This window comes from Rhipicephalus sanguineus, chromosome 10, assembly GCF_013339695.2.
Source record: "Rhipicephalus sanguineus isolate Rsan-2018 chromosome 10, BIME_Rsan_1.4, whole genome shotgun sequence".
Classification (NCBI taxonomy): Eukaryota; Metazoa; Arthropoda; class Arachnida; order Ixodida; family Ixodidae; genus Rhipicephalus; species Rhipicephalus sanguineus.
The window spans coordinates 122,863,523-122,879,086 of record NC_051185.1 but is presented as its reverse complement, the minus strand read 5'-3'; the positions used below and the strand labels follow the sequence as shown (position 1 = coordinate 122,879,086).

Here is a 15,564-nt window from a genome sequence, read left to right as displayed (position 1 = left end):
CGCACTCAATAGCCTCAAATGTCTCTTCCTATTCACGTGCAAGGCGTATTTCTTACTTACCGCTCTGCCATATTCGATTCGCTGTTGTCACATGTAATCAGGAGTGCCCCAAGGCTCAGAATACTCGGACGTTTTAGCAGTGAGGCTGCTCTTAGCTGACCCTTCGCCGTCCGTCAGCGTAACGCAGGCGTGTCTTGTACAGCAGCAGCGCGTCCAACGGCGCTTGCGTCCCAGCGCAGCTGGGATGTTAATGAGCGTTTTTCGCGAGTGAGCGGGTGGAATGGGCATTGGAACGCTACTGTAGTGTTCCAGCGCGACCGTAAATCAACATATTGTCGCGCCATAGTTTAAATGGGCGGGTGGAATGGGCCACGGCAACGCTTCCTCTTAAGCCATGCCTGCCATGTTCGCCAAAAACCTTCTGCGCATTTGCCACGGCCCTCTTAAGGCGTTACCGCAACGTTGCAGCGTGGCGGTGAATGAGCATGTCGTCAGCCCACAGCTTAACATATAGTGTCAAATAAAGACCAATACTTAGAAAGACTTGCAGAAAAACGTTCACGAGCCCTTTTCCTATCGCGGAAGGGGGGCAAGCGAAGCTAGTTTGGCGTGGGTGTTTCTGACCTACTGCTTTTCTTTCCTACTTTCCCCCTATCTTTTTCTTTCGCATTGTGCAATGCTGCCTCCTAACGTCAGCGTTTTGTTTTATTATGTGTATCGGCCATCCCCGGAACGCTCCTTTCGGGCTGAACCCGCATGCTCTCTTTCATGTTCTTTCATCTTGGTGCGAGGTCATCAAGAGGTAGCCGGAAACAAGATAGCAGACAACTCGGCACGTGCATTTCTTCTCCAGGCTCTGTCTAGCGATTCCTCACACCACGGCATTCAACCACCAACCGAGGCGAAAACAGCGCGTAGAGACCAGTACGAACAGACACAAGAAAAGGCACAGACACAGTGTCTGTGTCTCTTCGTACTCGTCTCTACGCGCTGGTTTCGCCTCGGTATGAACAACCAACTAGCTTGAAACGTGTTATTCAACCACGAACACCGACTACAGCATAAGTGGATATACCGAAGCTATATTGTCTGCAAAGACAAACTGTCAATAGGATTGTGAACTAGGCAAGTTGATAAGGATTCATGGCGAGTAAGAGCAAAACACATGCAAAATTAACGAGGACTAAGAAAGAGTGCACACAACACTAGCGCTGACTTTCAACTAAAAATTTTATTGAAATAATATTTTAAAATACTATTTTTATCTGCGCATGCTCTTACAACTCTCCCTCACCCCGATAAGGCACCTACTAAAGCAGAGGAGACCCGTCTGCGTGGGGTCCAAACCATGTCCTATGGAAGCCCGTCCAAGCTCGCCAAAATAAACCTACAACAATTTAGTGCTATGTGCAAATTCTGTCGCAGCCGCGCTGGCCTGTTTCGCATGGTTAAGACCTGCCAGCCTAACAGAAGCATCGCACAAATTACGCAGCAGACGTGGGATGGGTGGAAGAAGGCTTTGTTCGGCCTAGCTCTAGAGGATCAGCGGTGTCTCGCGGAGCGGGTGCGGCTTCCATCTCAGTCCAACGAAATCTCGGAATATGGTCCGCGCAATCCTCTCTAGCACTAACTCTAGTAGACGGCATAATTACCGCACTAAATGTTTCACTCATTCATTCCAGCATTCGTCAGCGTCTACAATGGCCCAACGAAAGGGTCATCACGCGATCATGGAAACGCGGGTTAGGAATTAAATTTTCTCGAAGTCAGAATATTTCTGAAATGTGCGATTCCTGATATCGACATTGCGCGCTGTCCAGCAGAGCGATGTCAGTCTGCCAACACAAAATATTTCAATGAATATCACGTATATTGCTTCCCAATTTTTGTTTCATCCTCGTAGAACGCATTCGTATGTTTCAGTTCAGTTCACATTGGGCTAGCATTAAATGGATTCGATGGGAACAAACTTTATTTGTGCCTGCACTTGGGTGCTCGCGCCCCATGATGAGGGCTTACGTCGTCTTCGGGTACTCGGCGCAGTTCTGCGCTCGCCGTTGCCGGCTCGCTGGGTCCCTGCCTTTCGAGCGCCTCGAAGACCTGATGATGGCCCAGAGCTGTAGGCCCTGGTCGTAGCTCCTCGCGGCTGCCTCGAGCAGCGGCGGCAGCATTCTTATTCTTGCTTCCTCTGGGTGTTTTATGCAGTGCCCCAAGATGTGCGTGTGATCTGCCGTCTTCCTCCGGCAAACACTTGTCGGTCGGGTACCTCTCGGGGTATACGCGATGCATCAGTTCTGGGCTCTGTAGCGATCAGGTCTGGAGCTGTCTGGAGCTGTCTGCAGACTTAGCCTCGGATGCGAGAGTGGGAGAGTCCTGCGAGCCAGGGGGTAGGCCTTCGTGATGTCTTTATAGTCCGGCATGCGGTCCTTGGCTAGGAACGGGCGGTCTGTCGCCGGGGCGAGCTTGGTTAGCGCTCGCGCCGCTGCGTGTGCCGTCTTGTTGTGGTTGTCCTCGCGTTCCGACGCGTCGCGCGCGTGCGCTAGGAACCACTTGACTCTGACTTTTCTGTCTTGCAGATTGGCAGCTCGCAATACGTGCTTGGTCTCTCTGCAGATTTGGCCTGTGGCGATGTTTCGCACCGCCTGTCCCGAGTCACTCAACACCATGTGGCAGTCTGTCGGCGATGGCCAGGACGATAGCCACCTCCTCCGTTTGATCCACTCAGGCGCTTCGCACGCTCGCTGTCGTCCTCGTAGCGCTGGTCGCCGCCTCGATGACCACCGTTGCGAAGGCGTTCCGTTGGTATACGGCGGCGTCCACGTACCGCCCGTGCTCGTCGTTGGTGTGCAGGTCTTCGTGTTGTACTAGGGACTCATGTTCTTATATATGGGGTCGATTCTGGTCTTGCGTCAGACTTCTTCGGGGACGCAGAGCTTCGTCTTCATCACGTTCGAGTGTCCTATTTTCAGGTCGTCCAGCATCTTCCTCCTGTCTATGGTCGTGTATTTGTAAAAAACGGGTCGTGCTCGTGGACTTGAACGGGCCCAGCGCCGTCTTGTACGATCTTCTGATGATGACGTTGATATTGTTGAGTTCGTGTTGTTGTGGTTGGCTGCAACATACGTGACGTGGCTGATGATGAAGGATTGGACGAGCCTGTTTGGGCTCCTCTCTCATGCCTGCCTTCCGGGACGTGACTCGTTTGAGGAGTCCCGTTGTGTTGGCCGCTTTTTCCTTGAGACGGGCTATGGTTTCGCCGTTTCTTTCGTGCTGTTCGATAACCATGCCTAGGATCCTGATTTTACCAACTTCGGGAATAACGTTGGCAGGTTTGGTTACGATTCGGATCTTTTCGTATCCGCGTCGTCTGGTCGTGCCTGTGCAGTTGTTGGTAGGTGGGAATAATGGGAGCTCCAATTTGCTCGGCGAACATCTCAGTCCGGTGCCTTCCAGCTGTTCTTCTGTCGCGTCGACGATGACATGCAGCGCGCTCTCGATGTGGGCGTCGCAGCTGCTTGTGATTCACAGCATGATATTGCCACGCTCGTTTGAGAGCGCAGCTCTTAGGCGTCCGTTCCTAGGATGAGCGGCATCGCCATCGCCATTGCCGTCGCCATCGGTGGCGTAACCGATACGCATGAAAAAATAAAACAAGAAAAAGTACCAACGATCGCATCGTATTTAAACCCGGGCCCTCTGTGTGGCAGTGGAGTGTTGTATTACAGAGCCACGCTGGTGCTGGAAACTCATTTGCAAGAACACCCTATGCAAGTGTCATGTCGGGCAAGGAATCGCGTTAAGCTATGTAATATAGCGTGGCAGAAGAGTAAAAAATTTGGCGAATCTCACTCCTTGTGAAAATAGTTTTTATGCGAAGCAGTCAGCCGGTAGTTGTATGCTGCACTTTTTGGCTTTGAGCCAAGCGTTACGAGGTGAATCGACGCGTTTTTGTCAATGCAAGAGTTGTGTGCACATCATGGGCTTACCAGGCACGCCGACTACACCAACGTTTAAATGGTAACTAAAGGTCTGGCGTAGTATCAGCACTCACATTAGAGCACATACATCTGTGTTATCAAAACGAAGTGCACGCTACGGTGCGATGATGTGAATATTATACTTAACTTTCGTTAGCCTCTTCCTCGAGCAGCGTTTGAATATAGCTTGCTGAATCATAAATACAAATATAATGTTTATTAGACTGCTATAAAAGCGGCGCCAGCACTGGAGCCACAATTGACGTTAACCCGGCATGACACCTGTATCATAGGAGTACATACGTGGTCTTTATCGCTTCATTATAATATTACATATCCAGCACTGCAACCACAATTGACGTTGCACCAACATTACGCCTGCATAGGGTCTTTTTCCAAAGTAGTTACTAGACCTGGCGTGGTTGTGTGGTAGAATACCTGACTGCAACGCAGAATGCTTGGGTAGGATTCCTGCTGGGATCCTGATGTTTATTATTTGCATTCGTCGGGTCAACGCTGCCGGTGTCGGTTTTAACGCTCTCGCATAGAAATTACCAATGTCTGTTCTCGGCGTTCCTGGGCAGACAGACACTGTCAAACAGCTGTGGCGCATACCCGTATGCCACGGCCCGTGGTATACGGGTATGTGCCACACGCGTCTGGAGGAAAGGGTTTGACGTCGTACGCGACAGGATTTTCACGTTATTCATGCCATGACCAGACAGTCATATTCGGCAGACCGTCTTACCCTCCGATGTGAGTTTTGGTGTACACCAGGCCCGTCCGTAGCCAGGATTTTTTTTTTTTTGGGGGGGGGGGGGGCACTTGCTGAAAGCCTTGACTTTTTGAGAAAAACACTTATTTTTGTAATTTAGTTTTGCTAAAACCACCTACTTCACCAAACTTTCGGGGTGGGACCGGGCCCCTAGAGCCCTTGGCTACGGGCCTGGTGTACACTAAGTTAAGGAGGTGATCACGAGAGCATCCAGACGTAGGCGGCTAGATAGATAGATTTATTGATACGTAGGTGGAAACGCTCGAAGTGCCTTGGGTTCGCTAAGAAATGATTCGCATTTAATAACCACCAGTCATCACACAACCCTAATTGCTCAACGAGTTTGTGGTTTAGAGCTTCCCACCCACTACAAAGTGCTCAGCCACAATTCTTCATCGTCATCAGCCACATGCAGCATCATCAAAGTGCACATACCTTACAGATGTGTAGCGGGTCCCTGACTTATCTGCAGAGGGACGAATAATGGAGTAGTGGGTGTTGTTCTACTTCACGAAAAGTATGATTTATGACGCAGTCGATACCTTGCGGAAAGCTGAAACATCAAACACAGTTAGCCCTGCCCCAACACGAAGCTGCGCTCACAATTCGCCTAAGGCAGTATCGTATTCGTCGGTGAATTTTCTTTGCTTTATTTTTATGTATTCGGGTTTCATCCACAAAAACTGTTAGCGACGCTCGGTGCAGACGGCGTCACAATTTTTTGAACGAGCGCATGGCTTGAGGCTGATGAAGAGCTGAACATCGTTGGTAAAGTGTCTCTTCGAGAAACGCCCTTGTCAACAGAACAGCGGAAGAAGTACCGGTGTAACATGAAGGAAAACTTCGATAAATGACATGTGTCAAAGATGCCGGATATTATGCCTGAAGACGTGATTCTGGCGCGTAAAGGTCTAGATGCCAAGTCTCCGTTCATCGGTCCTTTCACAGTGCTTAAAACGGCGAAACAAGGAATATTGAAAACAGTGTACTACCACGGCTCGAAAGGCTTGGATTGGAAATGTTATTCCGTACAATCCCAGGAGGGTTGAAGACAAACAGTTGGGAGGATATAGTGTTCCGCACATTTAACCGAACCGCAACCGCAGAGCGACAAAGTGAGGAGAGCGTGAAAGGATAGAGAGAAGAAAAGATGGCGATCATGTAGCCTCCATAAACTACCGAAGGCGCACTGATTTCGTAGACTTTTACAATATAGTCAAGTCAAGTCAAGTTTATTCAATAGTTCAGTTGTGTTACATGGTTAGCATATTACAGCAAGAGGTCCCATAGGTTCATAGAAACTGACAGGGGGACCTGCTATGGCTACATGAATGGGGTAATTACAAAAATACAGGAAAAGTCAAGGGACATGTGAGCAATAATCAACTAGCTTGATTAACAATAAGAATAAGATCAGTACATTACGTAATGGTAATACTCACTATTGAAAAAAATTACATGAAAATATTTAAAAATGTAAAGCAACATTTTTTTAAAAAAAAGCAAGATTAATGAACAGCACAGCACGAGAATTGTACCTCGTTTCGTTATCAGTGATGTCAGTTATAAAGCGAATGTTAAATACAGAAATAGTTCAAAAACAATAAGAGCGGTTAACAGTTAATTGCACAATTCAGAAGAGTTGATTAATGCCTGAACAAAATATTTCCTGCTGCGCGAGGTGAAAATATGAATGTTGTACGATGATTTTCATTCGAAAGGCAGTGAATTCCAAATAGCCGTGCTAGTAAATAGGGTTGAGAACTTGTCGCAGTTTGCCCTTAAGGCCGGCAAAAGATTATTGCACTGGTGATTATTGAGCGATGATCAATACATTCAACGAAAATATCATGCCTGATGAGCCCATGGGCGGCTGTGCGCAATCAATGACAGAATAATTGTCTTAGTGGGAGTACTTATTTTAAGTTTATAAAACAACAATCTACAGGACAAGTAAAATGGCCTAAAAGTCATTAGTCTAACTGCTTGATTTTGAAGTGGCTGGAAACGTTCAGTGTGCGTGAAATATGCGCTGGCCCAAGATGACACACAATAGGAAATATGGCTATGAATATAGGCAATATATAAAGAACGCATGATGTGAGGTGGAAAATAGGTTCGTGTCTTGATGATAACGTGGATTCCAAGAGCAATCTTTTTAATGAGTGGTGCGGCATGTCTGTGGAATTTTAGTTCAGTATCTAAGATGGGCCAAGAAACCGCGCATCACTGGAAATGTTTATGACGTGATTACCTATGTCAAGGGAAGGTGGTATTTCAAGTGAAATTCGCGGGAAACGGAACGTCATAAACACGGCTTTATCAGCATTGATTTGCAGCTCATTGTTCTGGCACCATAAAGTTCTGTTATTTAAAGCTGTGTTAAAGTGAGACTGGAGCGTAGAAACTGATTTAGTTGATGTAAAGATGGTTGTGTTGTCAGCATATAGTATGCACTTGGTCTTAATAGAAGTTAGGTCACTAATACACATCAAAAATAAAAGTGGGCTTAAAATTGATCCCTGTGGGACACCTAACACCTCCGTTAATTAACTTGGGCGATGAAAAATGTCCAGTAACTTGTCCTCTTTGAGACCGGTTCCTGAAGTAGCTTTTAATAAAGTTTAGTGGAGGACCAGACATGCCAAATGACTCGAGTTTAGCAAGTAACACGTGATATATATATATATATATATATATATATATATATATATATATATATATATATATATATATATATATATATATATATATATATATATATATAGGAAAAAGGTATACGCTTCTAAAAAACTGTTTATTTGTCGACGTTTCGATCGGAGGCCGATCTTCACCAGGATCGGCCTCCTGATCGAAACGTCGACAAATAAACAGTTTTTTAGAAGCGTATACCTTTTTCCTAATTATTTTACGGCAACCGAAGACAGACTCTTCATAATCTACGTACTATATATATATATATATATATATATATATATATATATATATATATATATATATATATATATATATATATATATAAATAAACGAAAGCAACAAAGGGTTTCTAGGTCCGGTGAAATATTGACAGAAACATCAAACAGACGCGCTTGCGAAGCAATTTTTATTTACGTTTTGCTCGGGGTCCGAGCTTCATCAGCTGATCAAGCTCGGACCCCGAGCAAAACGTAACTGAAAATTGCTTCGCACACGCGTCTGTTTGATGTCCCTGTATATATATATATATATATATATATATATATATATATATATATATATATATATATATATATATATATATATATGTGTGTGTGTGTGTGTGTGTGTGTGTGTGTGTGTGTGTGTGTGTGTGTGTGTGTGTGTGTGTGTGTGTGTGTGTGTGTGTGTGTGTGTGTGTGTGTGTGTGTGTGTGAAGCCGCAAACACATCAGGTGGACACGTTCCTCGCTTAATTTCACCTAAGTCCGTCATCCGACCAAAGAGCAAGTTTCCATAAGGCCACGTTGCGTTACGTTACATTACAGAGCATTATTGGCCACATTACGGAGCATTTTCATGCTCCTTAATGTAAAAAAGAAAAAAAAAAGAGGTTGACTTTACCTTTAGATCTGGCGGTCCCACGCCGCCAGTATCCCACAGGGTGGGTGAACTCCCCAGCAACTATGAACTTCGTTCTGCCGAGAAGCAGGCTGGAAGTGCGCTTGTGCTTATTTCACCAGTAGAATTCGCTGGGAATTCTGGATTTGTTCCTTGCTTGGTGATCGTAATACCTAGAATTCATCATAGTGTTTTATTTGCTTGCATCGCTCCTGAGGATTTAATTCACCATGCCGCAACATTGCGGGTTAGAGACGTAGCCAACGAGGCATTACACTAGAATGAAAAGGAACGCGAACGCGAGTATCTTACGCGTACTCACTCTTCAGCGAAAGCGTTCGCTGCCATTCAGCCCAGCGCTTGCCCGTAAGCGGCTGTGGTTTACCGAATCCCGCGGTTTCGTCTACAAACTCCGCTTGTCACACATTTTCCTTTTAAAACTTCGCGCAATTCGGCAGGCAGCCACTAATTTTGATTAAGCGACGGTGCCTTAGACAACTTCCAAAGGACATGTCACACCCATCACCTCCGCTGGACACCCGCCGCCGCCTAGTCGAATCGTTTGTAGCTTTTGCGGGTCATTTGTGTTGAACCGCGCACGGCCTTTAAAACAAAGACATTTAATGCTTTCGCCTGAATAATGTTCAGCAACTCGGCCACTTGCCTATGTAATGCTTTATATGACAGGAAGAAAGTAAGTAAATGTACTTCATCTTTTTGGACTCATCATACTCTTGCTTGTTTTTCAGCTTACCCAAACAGGGCTTGAAGCACCTTATAAGAAGCCCTGTGTGCTTGGTTGGCCTAAACACTTGGCTTCCTGCGGAGCGCCGAAAAAAGCATACAGTATGCAGGTATGTGTCGTGGCCAATCATAGGTACTATGATTGCCTAATTGACATATCTTTACTAAGTAATTAATCATAATAAATTACGGCCCGTGGTCAACACTGCAACGACACTGCAACAGCACTGCAACGAGTCAGCAGTACTGTCAAATAAGTTTATTTCCGTGCACACTACGAAATTCAAGGAGTATTCTTACAGCAAGGTTAGAAACTAACACAATGCAAAAAAAGAAGCGAGCGAGTCTACAGAAGCGCCGGCTTTAATAATATTATTTGATGGCTACCAAAGTAAATAGCTTACGTCAACGTAAAATTACTCTGCACGAATAAACAAAATAAATTACGGCCTTCGAACACTATTCCGCTTTCTTCCTCAGTGATGGGAGGTGCATCCAAGTGGACAAGTCCTAACTGGTGTCACACAGTGATCCCTTTGTACGCTCTGTTGTAGCCTCGAGGGACGAGCAGAGCCAGAGTGGCCGTGAACGAAGAACAGTAAGACGGTTCATTACTACATGAATACTGAGTACAAGAGAACACTGAGCGCCCGGTTCACAGCGCTTATATAGCCATGAAGCACCAGCGCTATCAGCGTGACGTCACACAGGCTTCGCATGACACCACACTCCTTCCCACAATGTTTATGGCCTATACTAATCGGGAGGTTTTCTTGTACGAGCACTGCGTCGAAGAGTCTGAGCACCTAGAGGAGACGCAGGTATTCGCAGAGGGGACGCTGCCGGGGCAGAGCCTTGATGTGGACTTGCATTTGGTTGTTCCGAGGGAGCTGAGTCTCCGGGTGGCTCCGGCGGTACGGTAGCAGACCTGGGAGACGCACGAACCGGAAGGGGACGGGGGCTCGTAGGAGGGGCTTCGGACCCAGGGTCTGGAATTGAGCTGGGCACGAAACAGGGACGCTCACTGGGGCCTTCTTCGACACTCTCAAAGTAGCGCAGACGTAAATTGTCTACATGCATGAACCTGTTTTCGGATCCTACGCGCACAAGGTACGTAACGGCACTGCACCTTCTTTCGATGACACCTATCAGCCACTTGGGATAACCTGGATGAAGGCCTTGAACCAGAACGCTTTCCCCCTCTTTGTAAGCTCTTTCCGACCCTCTTCTTTCGTCAACTTGGGCCTTTACTTTGGAGAACCGTTCTTCCATCCGTCTCTCCAGGTCTTGCTGCAGCATAGTCAGGCGAGTGCGGGGCGACCACGACAAAAACAGTTCTGCTGGTGTCTGCCCCGTGGTTGTGGTCGGTGTGTTCCGGTACCTGAACAGAAAGCGATCTATGCGGTGCTGTAGGGTCTTACTCTGGCCCGATGACCTTTCGTCGAGAAGCTGTCGCGTAAGATCCCGTTTCACCGTCTGGACGCATCTCTCGGCGCTTCCATTGGACGCAGGGTGGTATGGAGGTGTTCTGGTGTGCCGCACTCCGTTCTTAAGCAGGAACTCTGTGAAACTCTTTGCCGTGAACTGAGGCCCGTTGTCCGTAACAACCTCCTCTGGAAGGCCATACGATGCGAACACCCCACGCAGCCTCTCGACGGTCTTCTCGGTCGTTGTTGAATTCATCACAAACACCTCCACCCACTTGGAGTGTGCATCCACCAGCATGAGGAGCCACTTGTTGTCTGCGAATGCAAAATCCAGGTGGATTCGCTGCCATCTGCGGCTCGGCCAACCCCAAGTTTGTAGAGGGGCCTTAGGTGAAGCGTTCTGCGTCAACTGACAAGTACAGCAACTTTTAACAACATTTTCAATATCTTGGGTTAACTGAGGCCACCAGACATAGCTGCGCGCGAGCATTTTCATAGGCGTAACTCCGGGGTGACCTTCATGACAGAGTGCCAATACTTGTTTACGCAAACAGTGCGGAACAATTACCCGATTTCCCCACGTAACACACTGCTGATCTACCGATAGTCATACCGGCGAACAAAGTACGGTTCCAATTCACTATCAGTGACATGCGCAGGCCAGCCATTTCTCGTGTACCACAACACTTTCGATAGCACTCTATCAGTACTCGTTTTCTTGCTGATTATGTCAGTAGACAGTGGAAGTTCATTGACAACAGAGAAAAATTGTACGTAATCTGAGACATCTCGCTCACTCGCCAACGGCAACCGCGAAAGCGCGTCAGCGTTTCCCATGTTGCTGCCTTTACGGGACACCCATCTGTATTTGTACGCCGCCAGTAGCAAAGCCCATCGTTGCATGCGCGCTGCAGACATTACTGGAACTGGTCTGCCGTGCCCCAGAAGGCTGGCTAATGGATGGTGGTCCGAATAAATGACAAAACTACGCCCAAATAGGTATTTGTGGAACTTCTTCAGCCCAAAGACCACGGCGAGAGCCTCTATTTCAATGTGAGCATAACCTTTCTCTGCTTTGCTCAGTGCCCTAGACGCATAAGCAATAGGTTTTTCCACCTTATCGATCTTATAAAACAGAATGGCGCCCAATCCATACATGGATGCGTCACACACCAGCCCTATCTCTTTCGTTGGGTCGTAGTATGTCAAAACGTTTCCTTCCGTCAACCACGTTTTACTTTGCTGGAACAGTTGCTCTGCCTCACGGGACCACTGGAAGCCTTTCTCTTGGTTCAACACGTCATACAGTGGTCTGAGTCTCGTGGCCACTTGGGGAACGAACTTAGCATAATAGTTTATCAACCCTAAGTAAGCGCTTAACTGTGCCTCATTCGCAGGTGCAGGAGCCTCCGTTATAGCTTTTACTTTTTCCTCTGACGGGCGTATGCCCTTTTCGTCCAGAACGTGCCCCAAATACAAGACAGAAGTTTGAAAGAACTTACATTTCTCTTTTTTCAGTCGAATGCCTCTTTCTAGAAACCGGGACAGCACAATTTCCACTTTATGAAAACCTTCCTCAAAGGTAGCTCCTGCTATCAGCACGTCGTCTAGATAGCACGCTACCCGATCAAGTCCTTTCAACTCGTCATTCATAACTGCCTGGAAAATCGAAGGTGCACTCGTTATGTCATAGGGTAAGCGCGTATACTTGAATATGCGTGTTGATCACGACTAGCGACTGCACTTGGGATGCAATTCCAGCTGCTGGTATGCAGTGGACAAATCCAACACCGTGAAATATTTGCAACCGGCCAGCTTTATAAACAGATCCTCAATCACGGGAAGGGGGTAATGATCAGTTCTTAGGCATGGGTTTAGTGTCACCTTGAAATCCCCACACACCCTGACCTGCTTGTTTGGTTTAGGCACCACTACTAGTGGCGTCGCCCATTCACTCTGCTGAGCAGGTACTAGCACTCCGGTTTTCACGAGGTTCTGCAGTTCCGAAGACACTGCTTCTTTAACTGAAAATGGTACCGACCACGCTTTGCAAAAAACGGGTGTGCTATTCTCTTTAAGCACTAACTTAATGGCCCTGTTCTTAATTAGACCCAAGGTAGGCTCAAAAATCTTAGCATATTTTTCAAGCAGCAACGCCACTTTGTCCAAGCAAACCCCATGCACACTAGCCCAGTCTAACTTCAGTGCTGACAGCCAGTCTCGCCCCAACAGCATAGTGTTATACTCTCGTTTGTTTTCACGACAATTAGCGGAAGTTGCTTGTGCTGACCATTGTGCTCTACGGAAACGTTTAGCTTCCCTTTTACCGTCAGCGGAGTGCCTCCGTAGGTTTTTAGCTTAAGACTGCATGGCTCTAAGGGTAGGCTGGGCCAGTATTTCTTGCACAGTGACTCTGGTACAATTGACACAGACGCCCCTGTGTCAATCTGCATGCGCACACTTTTCTGATCTAGCTTCAGGCAAATTTCGTAGTGTCTGGTGCGCCCCTCACAGGAATAGATATTGTGCAGCACCTGTTCACCCGCGTCACTTTCCTCGTCTATTACGTTCGCAGCGTCTCTACCTCTGTCCCTACACATCTTCGCTAAGTGTCCAACCCGTTTACACACCCGACAACGGTACTTGCGAAATTTGCAGATAGATGCTTCATGCTCTGAGCCGCATCGGAAACAGTGCAGTGGTTCCGCCCCCTGGTGCCAGCAGGCATCCCCGAAGTTTCTTCTCTCCAGCGTGGTGGGCGTTTCCCGCTATCTGTTTTGCGGTTAAGGGCGCTGATCATTCCTTGCGCCGACTTGGGCTGAAAATCCTGGCTTTCTTTCCGGGCCAACTCGATACTCCTAGCGATATCGCAGGCCTCTTTAAAAGCCAACTTGCTTGTCTTTAGCAGCTCTGCTTGTGTTTCTTTGTCACAAAGTCCCGCCACAAACCGGTCGCGAAGAGCGTCGTCCAGAAACGTTCCGAAATCACAGGATGTCGCCAACCGCTTCAGCTCTACAGCGAAGGCTGTCACCGCTTGCCCATCTTGTTGGAAACAACGATTGAATTTGAAACGCTCGGCAATCACGGAAGTTTTGGGAACGTACTGCTCTTTCAGTGTCTGTACTAACTGTGCGTACGTCTTGTTTTCTGGCTTTTCTGCCTCCAACAACGTTTTCAGAGTTTTGTAGGCCTTCTTTCCTATAGCCGTTATGAACACTGACACCTTCAGGTCGTCGCTCACCTGGGAGGCCTTCAGGAAGTGGTCGAACCGCTCCACGTAGGACTGAAAATCTTCGTCACCGTCCTCGACGAACTGATCGAACCTTCCCAACGTCGCCATCCTGCCTGTATCTTCGCAGCGCTTCGGAACCGCCGCTAATGGTGTCTTGTAGCCCAGTGGAATTCGGATCCCATCCTCGTCGCCAGTCTGTTGTAGCCTCGAGGGACGAGCAGAGCCAGAGTGGCCGTGAACGAAGAACAGTAAGACGGTTTATTACTACATGAATACTGAGTACAAAAGAACACTGAGCGCCCGGTTCACAGCGCTTATATGGCCATGAAGCACCGGCGCTATCAGCATGACGTCACACAGGCTTCGCATGACACCACACGCTCCATCCTGCAGCTTTTCTAGGTCAACTTATTTTCGGGAAGCAGTCCTGTTTTCCCTATCCATACATCGCCTAAAATTCAAAAGGAGAGGTTCCTTTCAACGCTGAATAGTTCCACCTCTGAGGCACTGCCCTCAGGAAGCCAGTATAATGTCGGCAAAAGAACCAACGCAGTCTTTGGAACCGCGTTACCGGTCTCTTCCAAGAACAGCGTCCTTCAATGGCAAGTTCTCATGGTGTTCTGAAAATGAGGGACATAATAGGATGCGTTTCAGCGCGTCTAAGATGGAACAAAATCGTAGGAAGGACAGAGAGCGGCACATTGAATTAGGAGTTAGCAGAAACTTCCTGCGGAGCTGTGGCGCATCTGAGGGAAGGAAAGGCGCAACTAGGATTCCTTACTGCGTTACACTCTGCAGCTTGCTTGGCGTGTCTAACTGCCGGCCAACTCTCCTCACTTTTTGTCTGCTGTCTTAACTTCAAGAAGGAATGTTGCCTTGTGCATTAGATTATTACTTCACGGCCGTCTTATGAAACAGTTGGCAGCCCACTGACGAGGCATGATCTAAGAGTACGACCTGACGCGTAGTGAAACGTGATGTGAACCATTTATTTTATGCCATATGCAGCAGCGTGAGAAGCAAAAATGAAAGTCGTCTTGAATCTTGGAAGTCTGGACATTATTAGGCAAAACTTACGACACCTGTTCTCATGAGTTTTACTTCTGTTGCCTGCTACAAAGGTGTTGCAGACCTCATTTTTTAGCCAGGAATTGATTTTGTTAATTATGTTAACGCAGTTCTCTCTATCCGTGAAAAAGCTCTAAAGATAAACGCACGTGCCGCTAGCGCTTGGGAAGCGTTTCGGTGGAACTAAACCCTGAAACAGAGAAAAATAATAGAATATATGACACAGCAAGCAAGTATAGTTCATGTAGTGGCAGACGGCAAAAGTTTTCAGCGGAGCTGTTAAAGCTTTTCGTTGCGCCTTGTAGTGCGAACAGAAGTGAACAGGCACGCGCTCACTTTGTCCTCTTCATCTTCTGCTTCGCTCCCACAACACGTGCGCCGATTGGTACGGCGCTGAATGCAATAAATATGTTGGGCAAGTCTGTTCCGTGATAACAATTACGTAACATCCCGTAACAACTAGTCATGACTAAAATCACGTAATAATACGTAATAACTACGTAGTTACATGACTAAAATCACGTAATATTACGTAGCTAGTCACATGACTAAAATGACACAGCATCACGTCACATGACTAAAATCACGTAACATCTAGTCACGTGACTTCCACGTGGGCGACGCGGGTCAACCTCAGCGTCTGCACTGCACTTTCTGCTCTTCCTCTGTTTCTCTTGTCACGTGACTTAAAATCACGTAACATCGCGTAACAACTAGCCGCGTGACTAAAACCCCGTAACAACCTGTAGCGGCTAGTCACGTGACA

The 15,564-nt window shown here is 47.3% G+C and overlaps 1 protein-coding gene and 1 pseudogene across 1 annotated transcript; both read right to left on the bottom strand.

Moving 5' to 3' along the window:
• Positions 1-9,650: 9,650 nt before the first annotated feature.
• Positions 9,651-11,091, bottom strand: LOC125760062 (uncharacterized protein K02A2.6-like). Its single transcript, XM_049419704.1, has one exon. It carries the CDS (start codon positions 10,992-10,994, stop codon positions 9,828-9,830), a length of 1,167 nt encoding a protein of 388 aa, XP_049275661.1. The 5' UTR covers positions 10,995-11,091; the 3' UTR covers positions 9,651-9,827.
• A 1,138-nt stretch (positions 11,092-12,229) lies between these two features.
• LOC119406715 (uncharacterized) lies at positions 12,230-14,103 on the bottom strand (annotated as a pseudogene).
• Between the last annotated feature and the right edge of the window lie 1,461 nt (positions 14,104-15,564).